Below are 17,289 nucleotides of genomic sequence, written 5' to 3' on the forward strand. Positions count from 1 at the left end.
TTGAGTCCAAGTCTTTGAATCAAGAAAAAGCGCAAATTTAATTTTACAGTTAAATATTTCCTAACTTAGCATGGCAAGATCTCAAGTGTCAAGTACACACCAAAAAAAAAAAAAAAAACACTTTTCTGACAAATCACATTTTTAATAACTATAGGCAATAAGTGGGAAAATTTCATATTTTTTAATAAAAAAGTAACTACATGTACCTGCACTGATACTAAGGTTACAACTGACTTACTAAACATGATACATCAGTGAACAATGAGCTGAGTTACTTTGTAGATTTGCCTTTATTACCATTAATATACAATTCAATCTGTTCATTTCCTTACATATGAGCAGGGGTGCAACGTTCAGGTTCAGAAACTACAGATCCAGACCAGGATTTTGTTTCAATCAACCAGTTGAGCATAAAAAGTCACATGCGCAGAGTACTCAACTGGTTGGTCGGAACAAAATCTCGGTCTGGATTTCTACTTTCTGGACCTGAACTTTCCACCTCTGCATATGAACTATGGGTTATTTGCATGGCGCACCCGGAGGCAGCCTCTGCGAAAAACCACACAGCGAGGAGATTCCCACCCTGTCGCTTGTCAAGGCGATGGCATTCCCCCAGAAGTGAAACACACTGGCGACGTCACAGCCCTAGACCCCGGCGTTTGGTCTCTCTCCTCCATCTTTTGATACAGTGGCGTCCACGGTGCGCTTCCTGAGGATGCATACAGAGGTAATGCGATCAGCGCAGGAATCAGACATCTCGCAACAAATCACTGAAGCGATTTATTCAATACAGTGCTCGCAAACTACCAATAGTAAAATAAACTGGGTCCAGGAATTATAAAATTATTTCAGTTCCTGGATCTGTATGAAATGCCAGAGGGGAGCTTGAATCCTGAACCTCTTTGGAGTTTGACCCTACTGCTTACTAACCTGGGTTTCCCAGAGGTCAGGAGGAGGAGGAGGGGGACTTGGGTGGAGAGGCAAGGGGACTGGGAGAGGGAGTAACATCACTACGGCAGCTTGCATGTGTCAAAAAACACAAAAAAAAAAAACAAATGAAACTTATAAGCAAACACAGAATACCCCATTAGCTATAACTTCCAAACTGCTAATCAAGTACACAGCATTAACTGTAACTGTGTGTAATTTAAGCAATTATGTAATATATTCTGTTCTATAAAACAGGGGTTATCAACATGGGTTCATGACCCCAGGGGGCCCGGACTGCGCTGACAAAACCGGCAGTATCACCTACATCACACAATGCTCAAAATACTAAAGCGGGCCCCCCCTGGTCACACTGAGAGAGATTCAAGGGGAAAAAAACGTGTTAAAGCCCCATCCCCCCCCAGATCATAATTCTTAGTTACGTAGCAGTTGAAGGTCCTTAGCTCTGGTCAGTTTTCATTTGGGGGTCCCTGGTTCAAAAAAGGTTGATCTGGGCGTAAATGGAAAAAATAGCTAATGGGACATAATGTAACCGAAACAAAGTGCATGAATAAATTAATAAAGAACTTAGAAATGGATTGTGATACACGCTGAGCTAATGTAACTAATTAAAAATGTGTTAACATAAAAAGCAATGCTTGTTCCCACAATGGTTTACATAAAGACAAAAAAAAGATGAGACATTCTGGTACATCCATCCATTTTCTGAAACTGCTTATCCTATTCAGAGTCATGGGGGGGGGGGATCCAGAGCCAAACCTGGAGGCTACGGGTGCAAGGCACGGAACCACCCAGGATGGGACGCCAACCTATCGCAGGGCACACTCACACACTCGCGCATGCACGCACACCTATGGGCAATTTGCCAACCGGAGTATCCAGAGGAAACCCACAACGACACGGGGAGAACATGCAAACTCCACATAAAATATAACCCTGGCGGAGACTCGAACCCGGGTCCCAGAGGTGTGAGGCAACAGTGCTGACCACTGCATCACCCCACTCTGCTGGATATATATATAGATATATATATATGCATGCATATTTTTTAAGGTAGCAAAATACTTTACTTTACAAAGATATAAATTTACACCTTATTATATTTATGTGTAATTTCTACAATAGATCTTAAAAAGTATGTTGAAATTCTTGATGGACTAGATTTTGAGAAAGCAGATGGACAGCCGTAGTGTTACTGAAAACAAATGTCATAAAAACTCATCTGTCACACAACTTACAGTGTTGATTAAAACTGCGTATAAATATGATAACGGCATCAGCCAGACTTCTAGGCTCGATAGACCCATCTGATTGGCTAATAAAGGCTTGATTCACTGAATACAGTAAGACCAAAGGTACTGCTTGCCGAGCGTCAACAGTGCAGGTAACAAGCATCCCGGCATAGACTACCTGCGCCCTTGGGCTGTGCTGATGTGGTCTTTCAATGTTATCGCTTGATGGAGCAGCCCCTCGATGCTCTTGAAGTAGAAGCTGCTATTAGCCATGCTTTTGACAGCGCTACACACACAAAAGAAGGGAAAATGTCAGCAGAGCATCAGCTGCAGCAGAACAGGTTTACAAATTGCATTGGCGTAACGGATTCATCGTCTCTTTACCTGCAGGCATACTCCACAGTATAGATGGCTCCTTGACTCTGTTCCTCCCAGCTTTGCATATCGGTCTAAGAATCGAAATCACGTGATATTAGAAAAAAACAACAAATATTAAGTTTTTCACTTATTTATATTTGTGCCTACACCGGAACGTATAGGCAAATACATGCATTAAGAGCAAAAAAAAAAAAAAACAATCGCGGTCTCGTCTAAGTTTAAGGTAGCTGGTCAGGTGCCTAATTAAAATATAATATATATTATAAGACACTCACTTTATGCTGCACCAGCTCCGGGAGAGATCTGCGAACGTGTTCTTGTAGTCGGTAAAGTGCCACGGACGGCTCGTTAGCAAGTACATACATACTCTCGGTAAATTTGTCGGTTACTGTAAAAAAAAAACAGAAAATTTAGCCCACTTAAACGAAGACAGCAACGTTTGTAATGCAGGTAGCTAACTACGAATTACCTCTCTTTACTTTAAGCTGCATCTCCTGATCTTCCATGGTGAATCTGCAAACAGATGTTGCTCAAAAGAACATAACACAGAGCGAAACATAACATTAAAAAAATAATTCCAACTAGGTCCTGGTTCAGAGCAGTGTGAAGCTGGCAAGAATAAGGGGGAGACTTCCGGTTGCTTTCCGCTTATTGTGTCAAAATAAAAGTTCGGTATCCATATGCGATTAATGTATTTAAATATAAATTATATGCATGAATAATAAAAATCGCCGTGATATATTAAACTGACATCAACGTATTCAACGAGAGACAAAAGAATACGTATTAATTAATTGAGAAAATTATACTGCATTTCACTTATTTTAAAACATATTAATATTGATTCAAATATTAATTTCAATATTTCTAGTCTAAAAAGATATATTTGCTATGTTGTCAAAATGTTCTACTGTAAAAGCTGTTCAAATATATATGGCATTGCTGTTTTTATATAAAAGTAAGCATACATCTACTTGGTTCTAGTTCTGACCAGGTAGAACTATAGGTTAATGGACACCTGTACAGTGGAGTTGAAGGTGAATGGATGATTATTGGAGAAACGTATTTTCATGTTGACCTATGCATACTTTAAACACAGCTCAGTGACTTTTATTTTAAAAACAATAATCTATGAAATCAAAATCAGTACTGAGAACCGGAAGTTAATGTTGGACAAGTGCTCGTTGTATTACGGTTTGACTTGAAACATCAACATGAATAATTAGTTCCTCACAGTGAAAGCGTAGGCTACACACGCACTTTAAAGATTAAGATTTGAGATTAAGATTAACTTTATTAATTCCAGGGGGAAATCCTGGTGAACACAGCAGCAAGAGGATAATGCGCACTAACATACATATAGTGCCAAACAGACAACGTGCAAAGTGCAAACAAGTAAGTGCAAGTTTAAAATGCACACAATATACAAACGGATGCAGTACTGTAAAAATAGAATGTGTTATTAAAAATATTTAAAGATTAAAATAATAATTGTGTGCAAATTAATTATGTATGCTAGCACATTAAGCAACAGATTATATTATAACAAGACAGAATGCTTTCTTACGTGTTACGGCTGTGGATGGGGAGTGAGGAATTAGACGAACGGATAGCGCCCCCTGCAGCGGATTGGCATCATTGTTCATAATATTGTCCAATTTTGCCAACATCCTCTATTCTACTACTGCCGCCAGTGGGCCTAAGGTCAGGTTCAGGCGTTTGGTATCGCCTAAACTAATGGCACACAGCATGGAAAAGTACGTACACTTCATGGCCACTATGGACTAATAAAACATAACTAACAAAACTAACAAACATGAAATTTGCTACATAAGTTACACGACCTAAGTCAACTAGGAAAGAAGAGTCTGCTGTAGTCGTTCTTGTACAGCGCTTGGTGCTAATTTACACTTCTCATTGTTTCATTCTTACAGAATATTCGATATCTTTCATCAGGTGCAATACCTGCCTTTAACTAGCCATATATCGTCTTGTATCACGCATCCCTTTTCTTAAGCCTGGAATAAAATGTTGAGAGCGTAAAGAAACATAATATCACAAATAAAATGAAGTCAGAAGTAATGTAAGTGAACAGATTTTTTTTTAAAAAGAATATACTTCAGATTACTTGCAATCTTTGTTACACACCAAATTAGCCCGGCAGAGGGCAGTGTTGTACTGCTAAATTAATATTTCTCGTTCCGTTAAACCCAGAAACTAAAACGAATATCATTTTTAAAAGGTATTTGAAGCCATCATTGAAATTACAAAGAGATCGTTGGTACCTAGAAGGTGTCCCACAGAGTAATGGCTGCTACTGCCAGTTGGTGTCGGTTTATTCTTTTGATAAATAAGGAAATTACATGTTTTTTGGCAAGTTATGGTGTATAAAAATATTTTATAAAGAATTTTATAATCCATTATTTCTGATGTGTTCGTACTGTTTCATTATATCCAGTTTTACTGTGGACCTAGAGGTGAATTAATGTCGGCTGGATCAGCGATCAGGTGCAGTTAACAGATGCGTTAGACCTTAAATGACCATTACGTGCTTCTTGGCGGGAAAACAAGTAGAAAAGGTAATGTTCAGGTGTAAAATTGTTAGTTTGTAAAATGCCTTATGAACGCATTAAGAAATGTATGTATTCTATATTTAAGTTTCTGCATAGTTTACATCTTGAATATTTTCAAGAGTGGAAATTATTCAAAAGCCATATTTAGTTTCAGCATGATCCTCACATCTCTTCTGTATTTGGGAGGGGTGTGCTGCTCTGTGTGTGTGTGTGTGTGTGGGGGGGGGGGGGGGGGGTGTCCTAGCTTTATAAAAGACCTTGTTTTATACCCTCAAGCCCTTGTATCTCTGGACCAAGCTCTGAACTGTGGAGCCGAAGCATGATTATGAAATGTTCCTCAGCCCCCACTGGGAAGACATTTGTTTGAAACGAAAATTCCACTGGTTCCAGATGGAGGCGCAGTTACAGAGTGCAGTGTGACCTCTGCTTTCTCAGTAGCCTAAATGCTGTAGCAACTGTAGTCAGCTTCTGGTGAGGCATTTGTAATCAAAAGGGGTCCGGTGGGTTTGTGCTATGGCCAAAGCCTGTGTATGTGGAGCTGGGACGTGGATGTCACACCCTCTATTCCAATCCCACAATTCAAAGCAGTCAGATATGGTCACAGAGTTTAATCACTGCCCCTGACTGCACAGATTGTCCAGATGTACTGGCTCGTTAATTGTTCCGGTGTTTGTCTGAGAGTTTGCCAACTCCTCAGCACCCAGGTGAGACGCTCTCCACTCTTGCCCTGCTCTAGAAGTCCAGCGAACTCGCTGACAGTTTAATGAGCTCACCCTATTATTTGTGCTTCTAGATAACGCTGCTCTTTGTGACTTGAATATCTAAAAGGCTACAAAGTGTCAGATAGGCATTCGCTCTTGGGGACATCGAGGCGGCCTCAGATGGTGACACGTTTTGTTTTGAATGCCAGTCGGTTTCCTGTGAGAATAATTTCATTTCTTCAACATTTGGTCGCTACTGAAACTCTGTACTGCCCTTGATATGCTCTTCAACATTAACACCAACCACTGACACGCAGCCTTCTGTTACGGGTGGGTGGAAGACAAAAATGCATGAGTAAACAAAATGTCCAGCTCAATAATTAACATTACACCAGATCCTTCCGCTGTTTCGGTATCGAATTGCACTTTAAATTAACACGTTAACCAGTGAAACACATCCATTAGCACCTTCATTTCGAAACCCGAGCTGGGGGGGGATGGGGGTAATGAAAAATAATACATTTTTAACTTCTATTCACTTCTTTGAGGTCGAACCAACAGCGGAGGCAGAAATCACAGCATGGGGGGGGGGGGGGGGGGGCGGCAGAAAATCAGGTGGGCCAATCCCATAACGATCCACTTGGCGTCAAAATCACACTACAGACGGCACTGCATTTTATATTATCAGTTTTTAAATGACCCACATTACTAAGACCAAACGAACAGAGGGAAAAAAAAATCTATTTGCCTTTCAACAGCACTTTTCCTCTCACTGATCTAACGACGCACACACATACCTGCCAGACATAATCGCTTTATGGTACTGTATTGTACTGTATCGTACTGTATCGTACTGTATTGTACTGTATCGTACTGTATCGTACTGTATTGTACTGTATCATATTGTATCATACTGTATCATACTGTATCGTATTGTAGCGTACTGTATTGTATTGTATCATATTGTATCGTACTGTATTGTACTGTATCATACTGTATCATATTGTATCGTATTGTATCGTACTGTATTGTACTGTATCGTACTGTATCATACTGTATCATATTGTATTGTACTGTATTGTACTGTATCGTACTGTATTGTACTTTATCGTATTGTATTGTACTGTTCCACTTGCTGTGACACTGAATGGGTGGACCTGAGTTCCATCTGGCTGGGCCTAGGACCACCCTGACCACCTGTGCCACAGCGGTAGGAACAAACCATCTTGAACTGACAATGAATATTTCACCATGTACCATGTCATGTGCCTTTGTCATTATAATTGTCATTGAGAGCTACAGGAATACTGTCTGCACTGGATAAATTGGGGTTTGAGAGGAAAGTACTCTGTTACTTGCTTCAATGAATATAATATTAGAGATGAATTAGTTAACTATTTTGGTAAGAGATCCTCTGGCACAGTGTCATATCTATTACACTGGGTAGACTGATTTTAAAATTTTTTAAACATACACGACTGGCCTCTTTATGATTTTTACATGCATCAGTAAGTCTTTGGAGGGTAATATGAGTAAGAATTGCCCACATGTGGCTGAATTATTTAAAGCCAGGCTTGGATTTTCTTACTCATTGAGTAGATAGTGAGGCTGGCAGCCCGGCCGATGCTGTCGTCAGACCGACCCCTGCTGCTCCTTCTGGTCTACAGGGAAAAGCGCAGTTTGGCTGTTCAAACACAGGAGTCGGGGCTCTGCTTTGCGAAGAAGCATTAAAAGGCTTGAGGGAAATGCGGGTTAATGTAAGAGCCTGTGATCGTACTTTTATGAGGTTGAGATGAGTAATGGACATACTTTGTATACAAAACAGCAGAAATGACCGTGTTTTACCCGAATATGTATATTGTGCTCTTACCCCTGCTGGGACTTATTATATGCTCATTATATGACATATTTAGTATTTATATTTAATAAATATAATTAATAAATCAGATTGTTGTATGGGGGGCGGTAAGTACTGTCGCCTTACACCTCTGGGACCAGGGTTCGATTGTCTGCCATGGCTCCATGTGTGTGGAGTTTGCATGTTCTCCCAGTGTCATTGTGGGGTTTCCTCTGGGTACTCTGGTTTCCTGCCTGCCTCGCGCCGGGATTGGCTCCAGACCCCCCGCCACCCTGAATATGACAAATGGGTATAGAAGATGGATGGATAGACTATTGTATGGCTTACAAATACTATGAGGTTCAAAATTTGAATAGGTAAACCTGTAAGCATCCAAGTTCCTTAATGATTCTAAGGGCTGCACCAAGAATGGGGTACTCAGCGATTGCATGGCGTTAAACCGCGGCCCAATTCTGAGGGAATACAGGTCAGACACAGACTGGTTTTTAACCTCTGACCCTCCCAGGATACGCGGCCGCTGCAAATCGGCCTCCGTCGTCCTTGAAAACCTGCTGCATTACCTCAGAAATAACTCAAGTCATGGAGTCTTTTTGTGAAATTAGACCGAATGAATTATTTCGAAGATGTTTTAATTTGATGGGACCATAGGTGAATCCATACAATTGTTTAAAGATAAAATTAGTCAGATGGCCTTGTGAAAGACTATACGAGGACTGCATAGATCAACGTGTTCTTGTGAACCAGCGGAGAGTTATGGCGGAAACGACGACAGGGCGTTCAGGAGCTGAATGATAATGAAAGCCATGAAAAACACTCACATGCCCAAGCTCAAAAACCAAGATGCAGGGAGGATAAATGTTGCCCTTGGTGTGAGCCGTCTGCATTCAGCATACCTCTTAAGGGCTTTAGGGGACAGGTGGTGTAGAAACATTTTCCACTTGTGAAAGCATAATATAGCACATAAACCCGAATCTGAATAATTAATATGCAGCAACTGATCTTGATGTATCTTCCTTAGTAAGAACTTGAGAAAAAGAAGAGACTGTCCAAGCTTAACAGCCTTTGCCTGTTTATTTGACTGCTACGCTCTTCAGTGTCCCTATGGATTCTCGGTCCTTGTACATCAGTGTGTCCCAATCTGGTCCTCAGGGACTCACAGCCAGTCCACGTTTTTGCTGCCTCCCAGGTGGACTGTGCGGTAGGGAGTTCGGAGAGAGCAAAAACATGGACCGGGTCTCCAAGGAGCGGATTGGGAATCACCGCTATATATGAAAGTCATGGATGGTGGGTTACAGATGCAGGGACTGATGCACTGGGTTCCACCGCAGCTGCTGCCTCTTGCCTGCTGCTGACATCGTGTCAATGGGGCGATTGGCTTAACCCTGCGAATTGTGTTTACAGCAATTATCACGAAATAGCAGCGCTAATTATGGGAATTAATTCTCATTAGCCGTGAGTAATACAAACTCTGACTATGTCCAACACCTGTGCCACTTTCCACGCCTGATGGGCAGCAGTGCTCTGGCTAACGTTGCCCGTGTGTCTCGCACGGTGATCACCTCCCTGGCTGAAGGGCGCCGGTCAGCAGGAGGTGCCAGACGCACGCGGCGACCTGGTCCGGTCTCATGCCGCTGGTATCATCCACGTGCCTTTGCACCTCGTTCCTGGAAGAGCCCAGGGACCAGTTGCTTGGCGGGGGGCAGCTGGGGTGTTAATATTCTGCACAGGCCTCAGTCAATCGTCCCCTCTGGAGCGTTCGGTCAGCCTGATAAATCGCCACGGCGACGTTAAACACCGGGCACCATAAATAACAAAGGGTCATTCAGCATATCTGCACTTGGGGGACTGGGACAGTTGCACAGGCCACACAAGTATGGATGCAACTGAATTAAATGCATCTTTACACACAGATTGGGGGGATTTCAGACATTTCTACGTGCTTAATTAAGACATAATAAAGCTGTTTTATCTGTAAACATCACAATACACATTACCCTTTCATCCCGAGCTTAACTCTACATCCAGATGTGCATCTTCTGTCTGTCCATCCAAGTGAGGGGGGTTGGGTGTCAGCGAGCCACATTTTGGACACCAGGTGTGACCCTTTAAACACATTCCAGGGAAAAGCTCTTCTGGAAATGCCCCTACACCTCGGACTGCTGCTGGGGTTTGAAAAACAGCGAGGTCCGGCCCCCGGGGGAGGGAGGTGGATCTCGTCAATCAGATTATTGATACCTTCCCCTTCGTAAGCTGTTTATTTTTTGTTATTAAGTAAATAGGAATGTGAAACATCAGTTAGCCTAATTTTTCATTCAGGTAAATATTTAGCTTCAAATTTAATTTTTAGCTCTTAAAAAATTTGTGAGTTTCCGGACCTCGGTGACCTGATACCCTGCCCACAGGTAACTGTGGTGACTTGTCAGGGGGCCCCTGCTCTCCGAAGGTTTCTCCTTAATGCTGCCGTGTTTATTTACATGCCCATTTTTAGCATCTGCAGCGAGTCGTACAGTTTTTCCACAGTTATTCAGGACAGATGTCTGAAGCGTTGAATGTCTCTGAAAAAAAGTGTGATAGAGTTTAATTGTTTGTTTGTTTGCATTTATGCAGCACGTTTGAATGACAGTAATATTCTTTTTTAAAGTTTTTTTCCAGGCACACAATCCAGTACAAAAGGAAAATCTGCATTCATGAAGGCACATTGACAGTCGTGTCTCTGTGTATGATGGAACATTCATATTTTGAAAGTCTATATTCACAGACCGGTGCATTAATAGCAATATGTCACTTATCTGTTTGGGGACGTTTGGGTGGCTTTTATAAATCTGATCTTGTTTTCCATTTCAGATGCAAATGCACGTATATGTGGAGGTGAGAGAGAGCTTTTAGGTAGAAGCAGAGGGTCAGAGGGTCAGCCGATGCCCCGAGAACAGTTGGCATTAAAAGTTCAAACACATTGTGGTGTCATGATTCTCTGCCTGCTATCGGATTTGAACCAATGACTGTCTGGATAGTTACAAAGGTCCATGATCTACCACCCTGAAATCCAGCTTCTTGTGTGTGAGAAACTGTTCAAGCCTAATTAAGTCCACTAAATTAAAATAAAATAAGACAATAACCATACTTTCGACCTATAGATGGTATGAATTCAATGTATAACCAGTATGTTTGAAGAGCTATGCATCTCAGAAAATATGAACGCTTTATCAAGTCCATGTTTGCAGTCCAGCTTTTGAAGTTGCTCTTCTGTTGTTGCCTGTGTTTATGAATCCAGTGAAACTGTCTGTTCTTACTTGTCATTCCTAGTAGTATGAGGATAGATACCTTGGCATGTGCTTCTTTTTACATTTGTCATCGTGCTCTGTTTTCCCTCAGACAGGCATACATATAGAGGTGAGAGTGAAGCTTGGGGTCTGAATGGAGGGTCTGTTGTCCATCTGGCACTTTTGAAGTGTTTTTCTTTAGGGGTGGGGGCCATGCATAAGGGCTCAACAGAGACGTGACCCCTCTGCCGAATACGGGACTCGAACCAGCGGCCTTTGAATCACAGGCACGGCAGTCGGACCTGCTGACTCACTCACCACTCCTCGAATATAAAGAGGCTCTCATCAGCTATCAACTATGAACTTCCAGATTAAGGACTAGGAGCCAGGACCCTTTCCTGCTGCATCACTCTGCCACGGCGAAACGGGAATGAAATGTTCTTTAATGTGGCTAAAATAAGGAGCAGCATAAAAAGCACCTCATTCTAGAACTTTCTGTTCCGTTCTTTATCCGGTGCTTAAGGATTTTCTGATGGATTTGCACAGCACAAAATCTTTCCGTGATTATCCATGGCTTTTCGGGTTCGGGTGCACGGAACTACTGGAAAATTTAGAGTCATGAGTCATTTTTGAGTCTTTATTCACCAAGGCTGCAGGGAGGGAAAAAAAAAAAACGTTACGGCCTGATCCAACGCAGGAAATATAATATTCAGAAGAGTAGCAAGCATTCTCATCTTTACTACCACGCAATAATTTTTCATTATATTGCCAAGCTAACGCAATCAATTATTTATGCTGCCATCAGTTGTCGTGTGTTTTGGACAGCCTTTAAAGCGGCTTGATCTCAACTAAGCCATTGTCATATATAGTATGGATGCATAACAGGCATTTAAAAACCTGACTATGACATTAATGAATAGAAATCTCTGGCTTTTATAGCACGGTTCAAAGCACACGCTTGGATCGTTCAGTGACACACAGTGAGACCGGCGGGACGTGAACGGCGATGTTTCGGGGGTGGCTGCCCGTATCAGCACAGGGGAAAATTGGGGAAACGTCCACTTATTAACAGGTCACAGTCAGGGGATTCCGGTGCGCAGACTGGCCTTTGCCAAACTGTCTAAAGTGGGTCTGAAGATGGACCCCACGCTAATGCTACTTTGGACGCAGCGAAAACCGGGTGATGCAATGGTAGTGAAAGACAAACTGCCGGCCTCCGTGGGAAAGGGGGGGCCTGTGTAGTGGAGTGTGACGGTTATTATGCTAATGTGGACACGGGCAAAGCATGGTCACTGTTCACTTTCATACAGAGTGACACATTATCCGTAGTATTACTGTTAATGCTGCAACTATTATGCTAATAAACTCATAGCCACATTGATACGATATTTTGCTGAAGTTGTCTGTTGTCTCTAAGGCCGTACTCACGCTCAGCCCGGTTGTGTTACAGCATCCCCAAAAATGACTGTCCCCCCACCCAACTCCCCCGCCAGTCTGCGCTTACATCGGAAGTAACGATCCAGGCCCGAACCCGCTTCCGTCATCGCCGCGCGACTTTTTGTGTCGCAGAAAACATAGGAAGGAAGACGCTACGGCACGGCACAATGGAATTTATGATTAATGTCCTTATTTTGTGGCATATTTGTTGTCGTTTTGGGCACAATGACATACCACCCTCTTGTAGATTTATCAGGTTTGCAGCACAGTGATAGTCCCGTATTTGACCAAATACACTATATTGCCAAAAGTATTAAGACATCTGCCTTTACACACACATGAACTGTAATGACATCCCATTCTTAATACATAGGCTTTAATATGGAGCTGATCCACCCTTTGCAGCTATAACAGCTTCAGCTTTTCTGGGGAGGCTGTCCACAAGGTTTAGAGGTGTGTTTATGGGAATTTCAGACCATTCTTCCAGGAGAGCATTTGTGAGGTCAGGCACTGATGTTGGACGGGAAGACCTGGCTCACAGTCTCTGCTCTAATTCATCCCAAAGGTGTTCTATCGGGTTGAGGTCAGGGCTCTGTGCAGGCCAGTCAAGTTCCTCCACACCAGACTTGCTCATCCATGTCCTTATGGATCTTGCTTTGTACACTGGTGTGCGGTTATGTTAGAACAGGAAGGGGCCAAACTGTTCCCACAAAGCTGAAAGCATGAAATTGTCCAAAATGACTTTAAGTGCTGCAGCATTAAGTGTTCCTTTCACTGGAACTATGGGGCCAAACCCAGCCCCTGAAAAACAACCCCACACTATAATCCCCCTCCAGCAAACTTTACACTTGGCACAATGCAGTCAAGCAAGTACCGTTCTCCTGGCAACCGCCAAACCCAGACTCGTCCATCGGATTGCCAGACAGAGAAGCGTGATTCGTCACTCCAGAGAACACCTCTCCACTGCTCTAGAGTCCAGTGGCAGTGTCCTTTATAGCACTGCATCTGACGCTTTGCACTGCACTTGGTGACGTAAGGCTTGGATGCAGCAGCTCGGCCATGGAAACCCATTCCATGAAGTTCTTCTCTTCGCACTGTTCTTGAGCTAATCTGAAGGCCACATGAAGTTTGGAGGTCTGTAGCTATTGACTCTGCAGACAGCTGGCGACTTCTGCACACTGTGCACCTCAGCATGTGTTGTCCCCGCTCTGTGATTTTACGTGGCCTGCTGCTTCATGGCTGAGTTGCTGTTGTTCCCAATTGCTTCCACTTTGTTATAATACCACTAACAGTTGACTGTGGAATACTGAGTAGTGAGGAAATTTCACGAATGGACTTATTGCACAGGTGGCATCCTATCACGGTACCACGCTTGAATACACTGAGCTCCTGAGAGTGACCCATTCTTTCGTAAACGTTTGTAGAAGCAGTCTGCATGCCTAGATGCTTGATTTTATACACCTGCGGCTATGGAAGTGATTGGAACACCTGAATTCAATGATTTGGCGGGGTGTCCCAATACTTTTGTGAGTATAGTGTATCTTGGTGTTTTTGTATGCTGCATCCCTGATGCTCCTAGATAATCCCGTAATCATGCTACAGTAAAATGCCACTGTCCATGACTCTAAGCAGCTGAAAGGCACACGGATGTATGTTCAGAACAACCTTTATCACGCGTCCAAGACTTTGTGTCTCTGGGGCTTCCGGTTACAGTCTCACAGCCTCTAGACTGTGATCATGGGCATAGAAAATACGACCCAAAGTTTGTCATTTGAAATGGGGCTTTGACACTGACAATAACAGTGACAATAACAGTGACGAAGTTTGTTCTTTAACACTCAGTGACGCGCCTTTAACTTGTAATAGCATTGGTGAGGGGCAACAGTATCAGCTCATACTTCTATGCAGATGGGAAATATTGGCACATCAAATTTCTGAATCATATATCTCAGCATCCTGTCAAAAACTCAGTGATTGGTTCATTTTCAATGGGCTATATGTACGCGGAGGGTGCTGAGGTATTTCCGGTAAATTCTCAACCAGCTTAATCACTTCCGCTGTCCATACGGTTGCTCTGTTTTTGTCCATAATGTCTTCGAAAAACAAGTTTAAGTTTAAGCCTACAACAACTTTTGGTAACATTACATCCACAGAATTAATTTTTTTAGTTGACAAAATGCATTTCGTCCATAAATGCATTTCTTTCATTCACGAAATGCATTTTTGTCCACAGAATGACTTTTCTTTCCCAGTCAGCCTTCTGTGCACGAAATGCAATGTGCTGATATCAATTCCGGGCAGAAGATGAAACATTCCTTTTGAATGTTCTTCGTACACAGAAATGAGCGCTCGACACTTGCCCCAAACGATAACGCAGTTCGACTCGGTGAAAACAGAATTAGCTGTGACTTACAATGAAAACTCTTTGCACACATTTTTCAATTATATCGATATAATTGGAAAATAATCGATAAGGAAGAAAAATGTATTTATCGTAGGGCACACATACTACGAGCAAGTTAGTAATGTGCCTGATTGGATTTCCTTGGACTGTGACATACCCAGAGCAACTGCACATAACAGGCAGTGAACAAGCAAACTTCACTCACTGGATTTAAACCCCCAGTGCCGCAGCTGGGAGGTAAGTGTCCCAGGTTCTGTGGCTGGTAGGAAATCCCTACCTGTTCTTGCAGCGACTGATTGTTAGTGTTACACTGATGAGTGTCTCTCCTATAGAAACGCCGCTTGGTGGGTTACTGATTGTCTTTTCATTGGTTGGTATTGTCATAAACTATGGGTCATAAAACTGGATTCGGAACCTATGAGCTGGACGGGATAGCAGAGCATTGTGACAAAATCCACAATGCAGTGTATTTTAATTATGCAGTGAGTTTGTGGTATTTAAATCAATGTCCATGAGTGTCCTAAAATACTATAGCACAGCATAACCTAAATCCTAATGCATAGTATACAAAGTACATGTTTTAATACCATCGTCCATCGTCCAAACTCTTATCCTGGAAAGGATTGTAACGGACCCTAGAGTCGCTTGCCATTCCATGACAAGGCCCATACAAGTAGACAGTACAGACGATTTAGCGATGCATGTCTTTGGGATGCAGATGGAAACTTGCATGGCGTTGGGAGAATCCCACACACACTAAGCGGAGGTGGGACTCAAATCCCCAGACTCTGAAGGTGTGACGCACCCAACACTGAGAGAGCAGCGAGGGTTTGCGGCAGATGCCAGATATGCGGCCCAGTCCGAAACAGCAGGCGTCTGCAAAAAGACAGAAGACTAAAATGTTTCTGAAATCCCTTTCGTCGGGCAGAGGGTTTTGCCCTGAGCATGGAGTTGGTGTTTGTTTTCGGGTGAAGCCCCCCCCTATTCCTGTCCTGTCCTTTTCCCCGTGCCCCCTGCCATCGGGGCAGGAACACTGAATGATATGAGTCACCCCTATCTCAGTCTCCACCAAATTATTTCTGACTCAGTATCCCAGGGAAGGGTGTGACTGGTCTGGGAGCAGAGAGCCACACACACACACACACACACACACAAACACCTGAGTAATGAGCACCAGTCTGCCCCACATATTTATACATTCCCTCTTTATACTGCCGTGTCTAGTTCCCCTGCAGCTTCTGAGTTGTGTTGTAGTTGATTCATTAATTAATTGGCTGTTGTGTAAAGCTGGTACTATGGTTTTTAAATGCTCTTGTGTTGGGTGGGGGCAGACAGGGGGGGTGGAAGAAGGGGGGGTTGTTCTTTGTCTTTCCTGAGCTGTGAGGCTGGCACCGAGTGGGGGTGGGAGCTGCTTTGGGTTTAGGTTGTGGTTTTGGCTGTTGGCTGTCTTTCAGTTTGGATTATCCATCGGTTTGGTTACCTTACGCAGGTTTCGTCTCCCCCAATAAATAAACCTTTGAGTTTAAATTATTAAGTTGCATCTCGCCCAGTATCAAACTCTGCCCTACACTCCTGTGCTCATAAACAAACACACACACACACACACACACCTTTGTATTCATGTCTTTGTGGGGCCCATCCATTCATTTCCATGGGAAAAACCCTAATCCCAACTCTGACAACCTTAACTCCTACCCAGCCCTAACCTTGATGGAGGGGGGTGAAGTCCTACGTTTCTTCAGATTGAAAGTGGCAACTTTAACAGGGTGGTCCGAGGTGACATTCTGTCAGGGGCCCCAGGATTCCTGGCTATACCCAAGTCATGACAACACTGCCACCCTATACTGAATAAATGCTCTTGAAAGATCAGTGGATAAAGATCATTTATACATTATTGCTGAAAATGTATTTTTTATTATAGCATATTAACTAACGGAGACCTGCTAACGGCAGCCTGGATCAGTTACACTGTGTTTAAGGAAGAGGACATTCCGTGTGCAGGATCGGCTCTGTGCCGGCAGCCTGGAGGTGTCCTGGAGGTGCACCCCCCCCCCCCACCAGAGTCAAGCAGCATATTGCACTTGGCAGCCCTGCTCCCGCCCCCTTTATGTGCTGTCAGTGTGCCAAAGACAGTCGAGCGTGACCCCCCTCATTTACCAGCTGGGGGCTCGCTCCAGCGCTATCGAGGAGGACGCAGTGAGGAAGGCCCCAGTAACCGAGCCTGCACAGTTCCTCTGCATGAACAGCGCTGGAAAAAATTGAGACCACAGCAGAATTCTTAGTTTCACTCATTTCCCAGTTTATGGGTTTGCACCTGCCTCAGATACATATTTTTTTGCAACCTCCAGTCCGGCTCTTCCCTGCTTCTCATAGATGAAGGGCTTCTTCCTTTTGCTTTATGGGTCTTCAGTCATGCTTAAGGAACCTGATACAAACTGTCCTAGCAGCGCACTTCATACCATTTAATGTTTCCCATTCTTTTTGAAGGTCGCTTGAGG

The 17,289-nt window shown here is 43.2% G+C and overlaps 2 protein-coding genes across 4 annotated transcripts in view; one reads left to right on the top strand and one right to left on the bottom strand.

The window, feature by feature from the left end:
- Positions 1–11: 11 nt before the first annotated feature.
- On the bottom strand, positions 12–3,202 carry borcs8 (BLOC-1 related complex subunit 8). Of its 3 annotated transcripts, XM_023797890.2 has the most exons (6): positions 3,028–3,201; positions 2,834–2,946; positions 2,565–2,629; positions 2,359–2,466; positions 931–1,019; positions 12–709 (listed from the first exon to the last, which is right to left on the bottom strand). In XM_023797890.2, the coding sequence occupies exons 1-5, from the start codon at positions 3,062–3,064 to the stop codon at positions 947–949; spliced, it is 396 nt and encodes a 131-aa protein (XP_023653658.1). In that variant the 5' UTR covers positions 3,065–3,201; the 3' UTR covers positions 12–709; positions 931–946. The 3 variants fall into 3 exon arrangements, with proteins under 3 accessions (XP_023653658.1, XP_023653659.1, XP_023653660.1); XM_023797891.2 differs by lacking the exon at positions 931–1,019 and having other exon boundaries at positions 3,028–3,202; XM_023797892.2 differs by lacking the exons at positions 12–709; positions 931–1,019 and adding an exon at positions 1,029–1,438 and having other exon boundaries at positions 3,028–3,202.
- Positions 3,203–3,785: 583 nt separating this feature from the next.
- Positions 3,786–17,289, top strand: part of LOC111836572 (neurocan core protein-like) — a 78,106-nt gene continuing 64,602 nt past the window's right edge. The window contains exon 1 of the mRNA XM_072704046.1: positions 3,786–3,953. The gene's annotated coding sequence lies outside the window, so the exon portion shown is untranslated. The remainder of the gene's footprint in view (positions 3,954–17,289) is intronic.

Source organism: Paramormyrops kingsleyae, chromosome 21 (genome assembly GCF_048594095.1).
Source record: "Paramormyrops kingsleyae isolate MSU_618 chromosome 21, PKINGS_0.4, whole genome shotgun sequence".
NCBI lineage: Eukaryota > Metazoa > Chordata > Actinopteri > Osteoglossiformes > Mormyridae > Paramormyrops > Paramormyrops kingsleyae.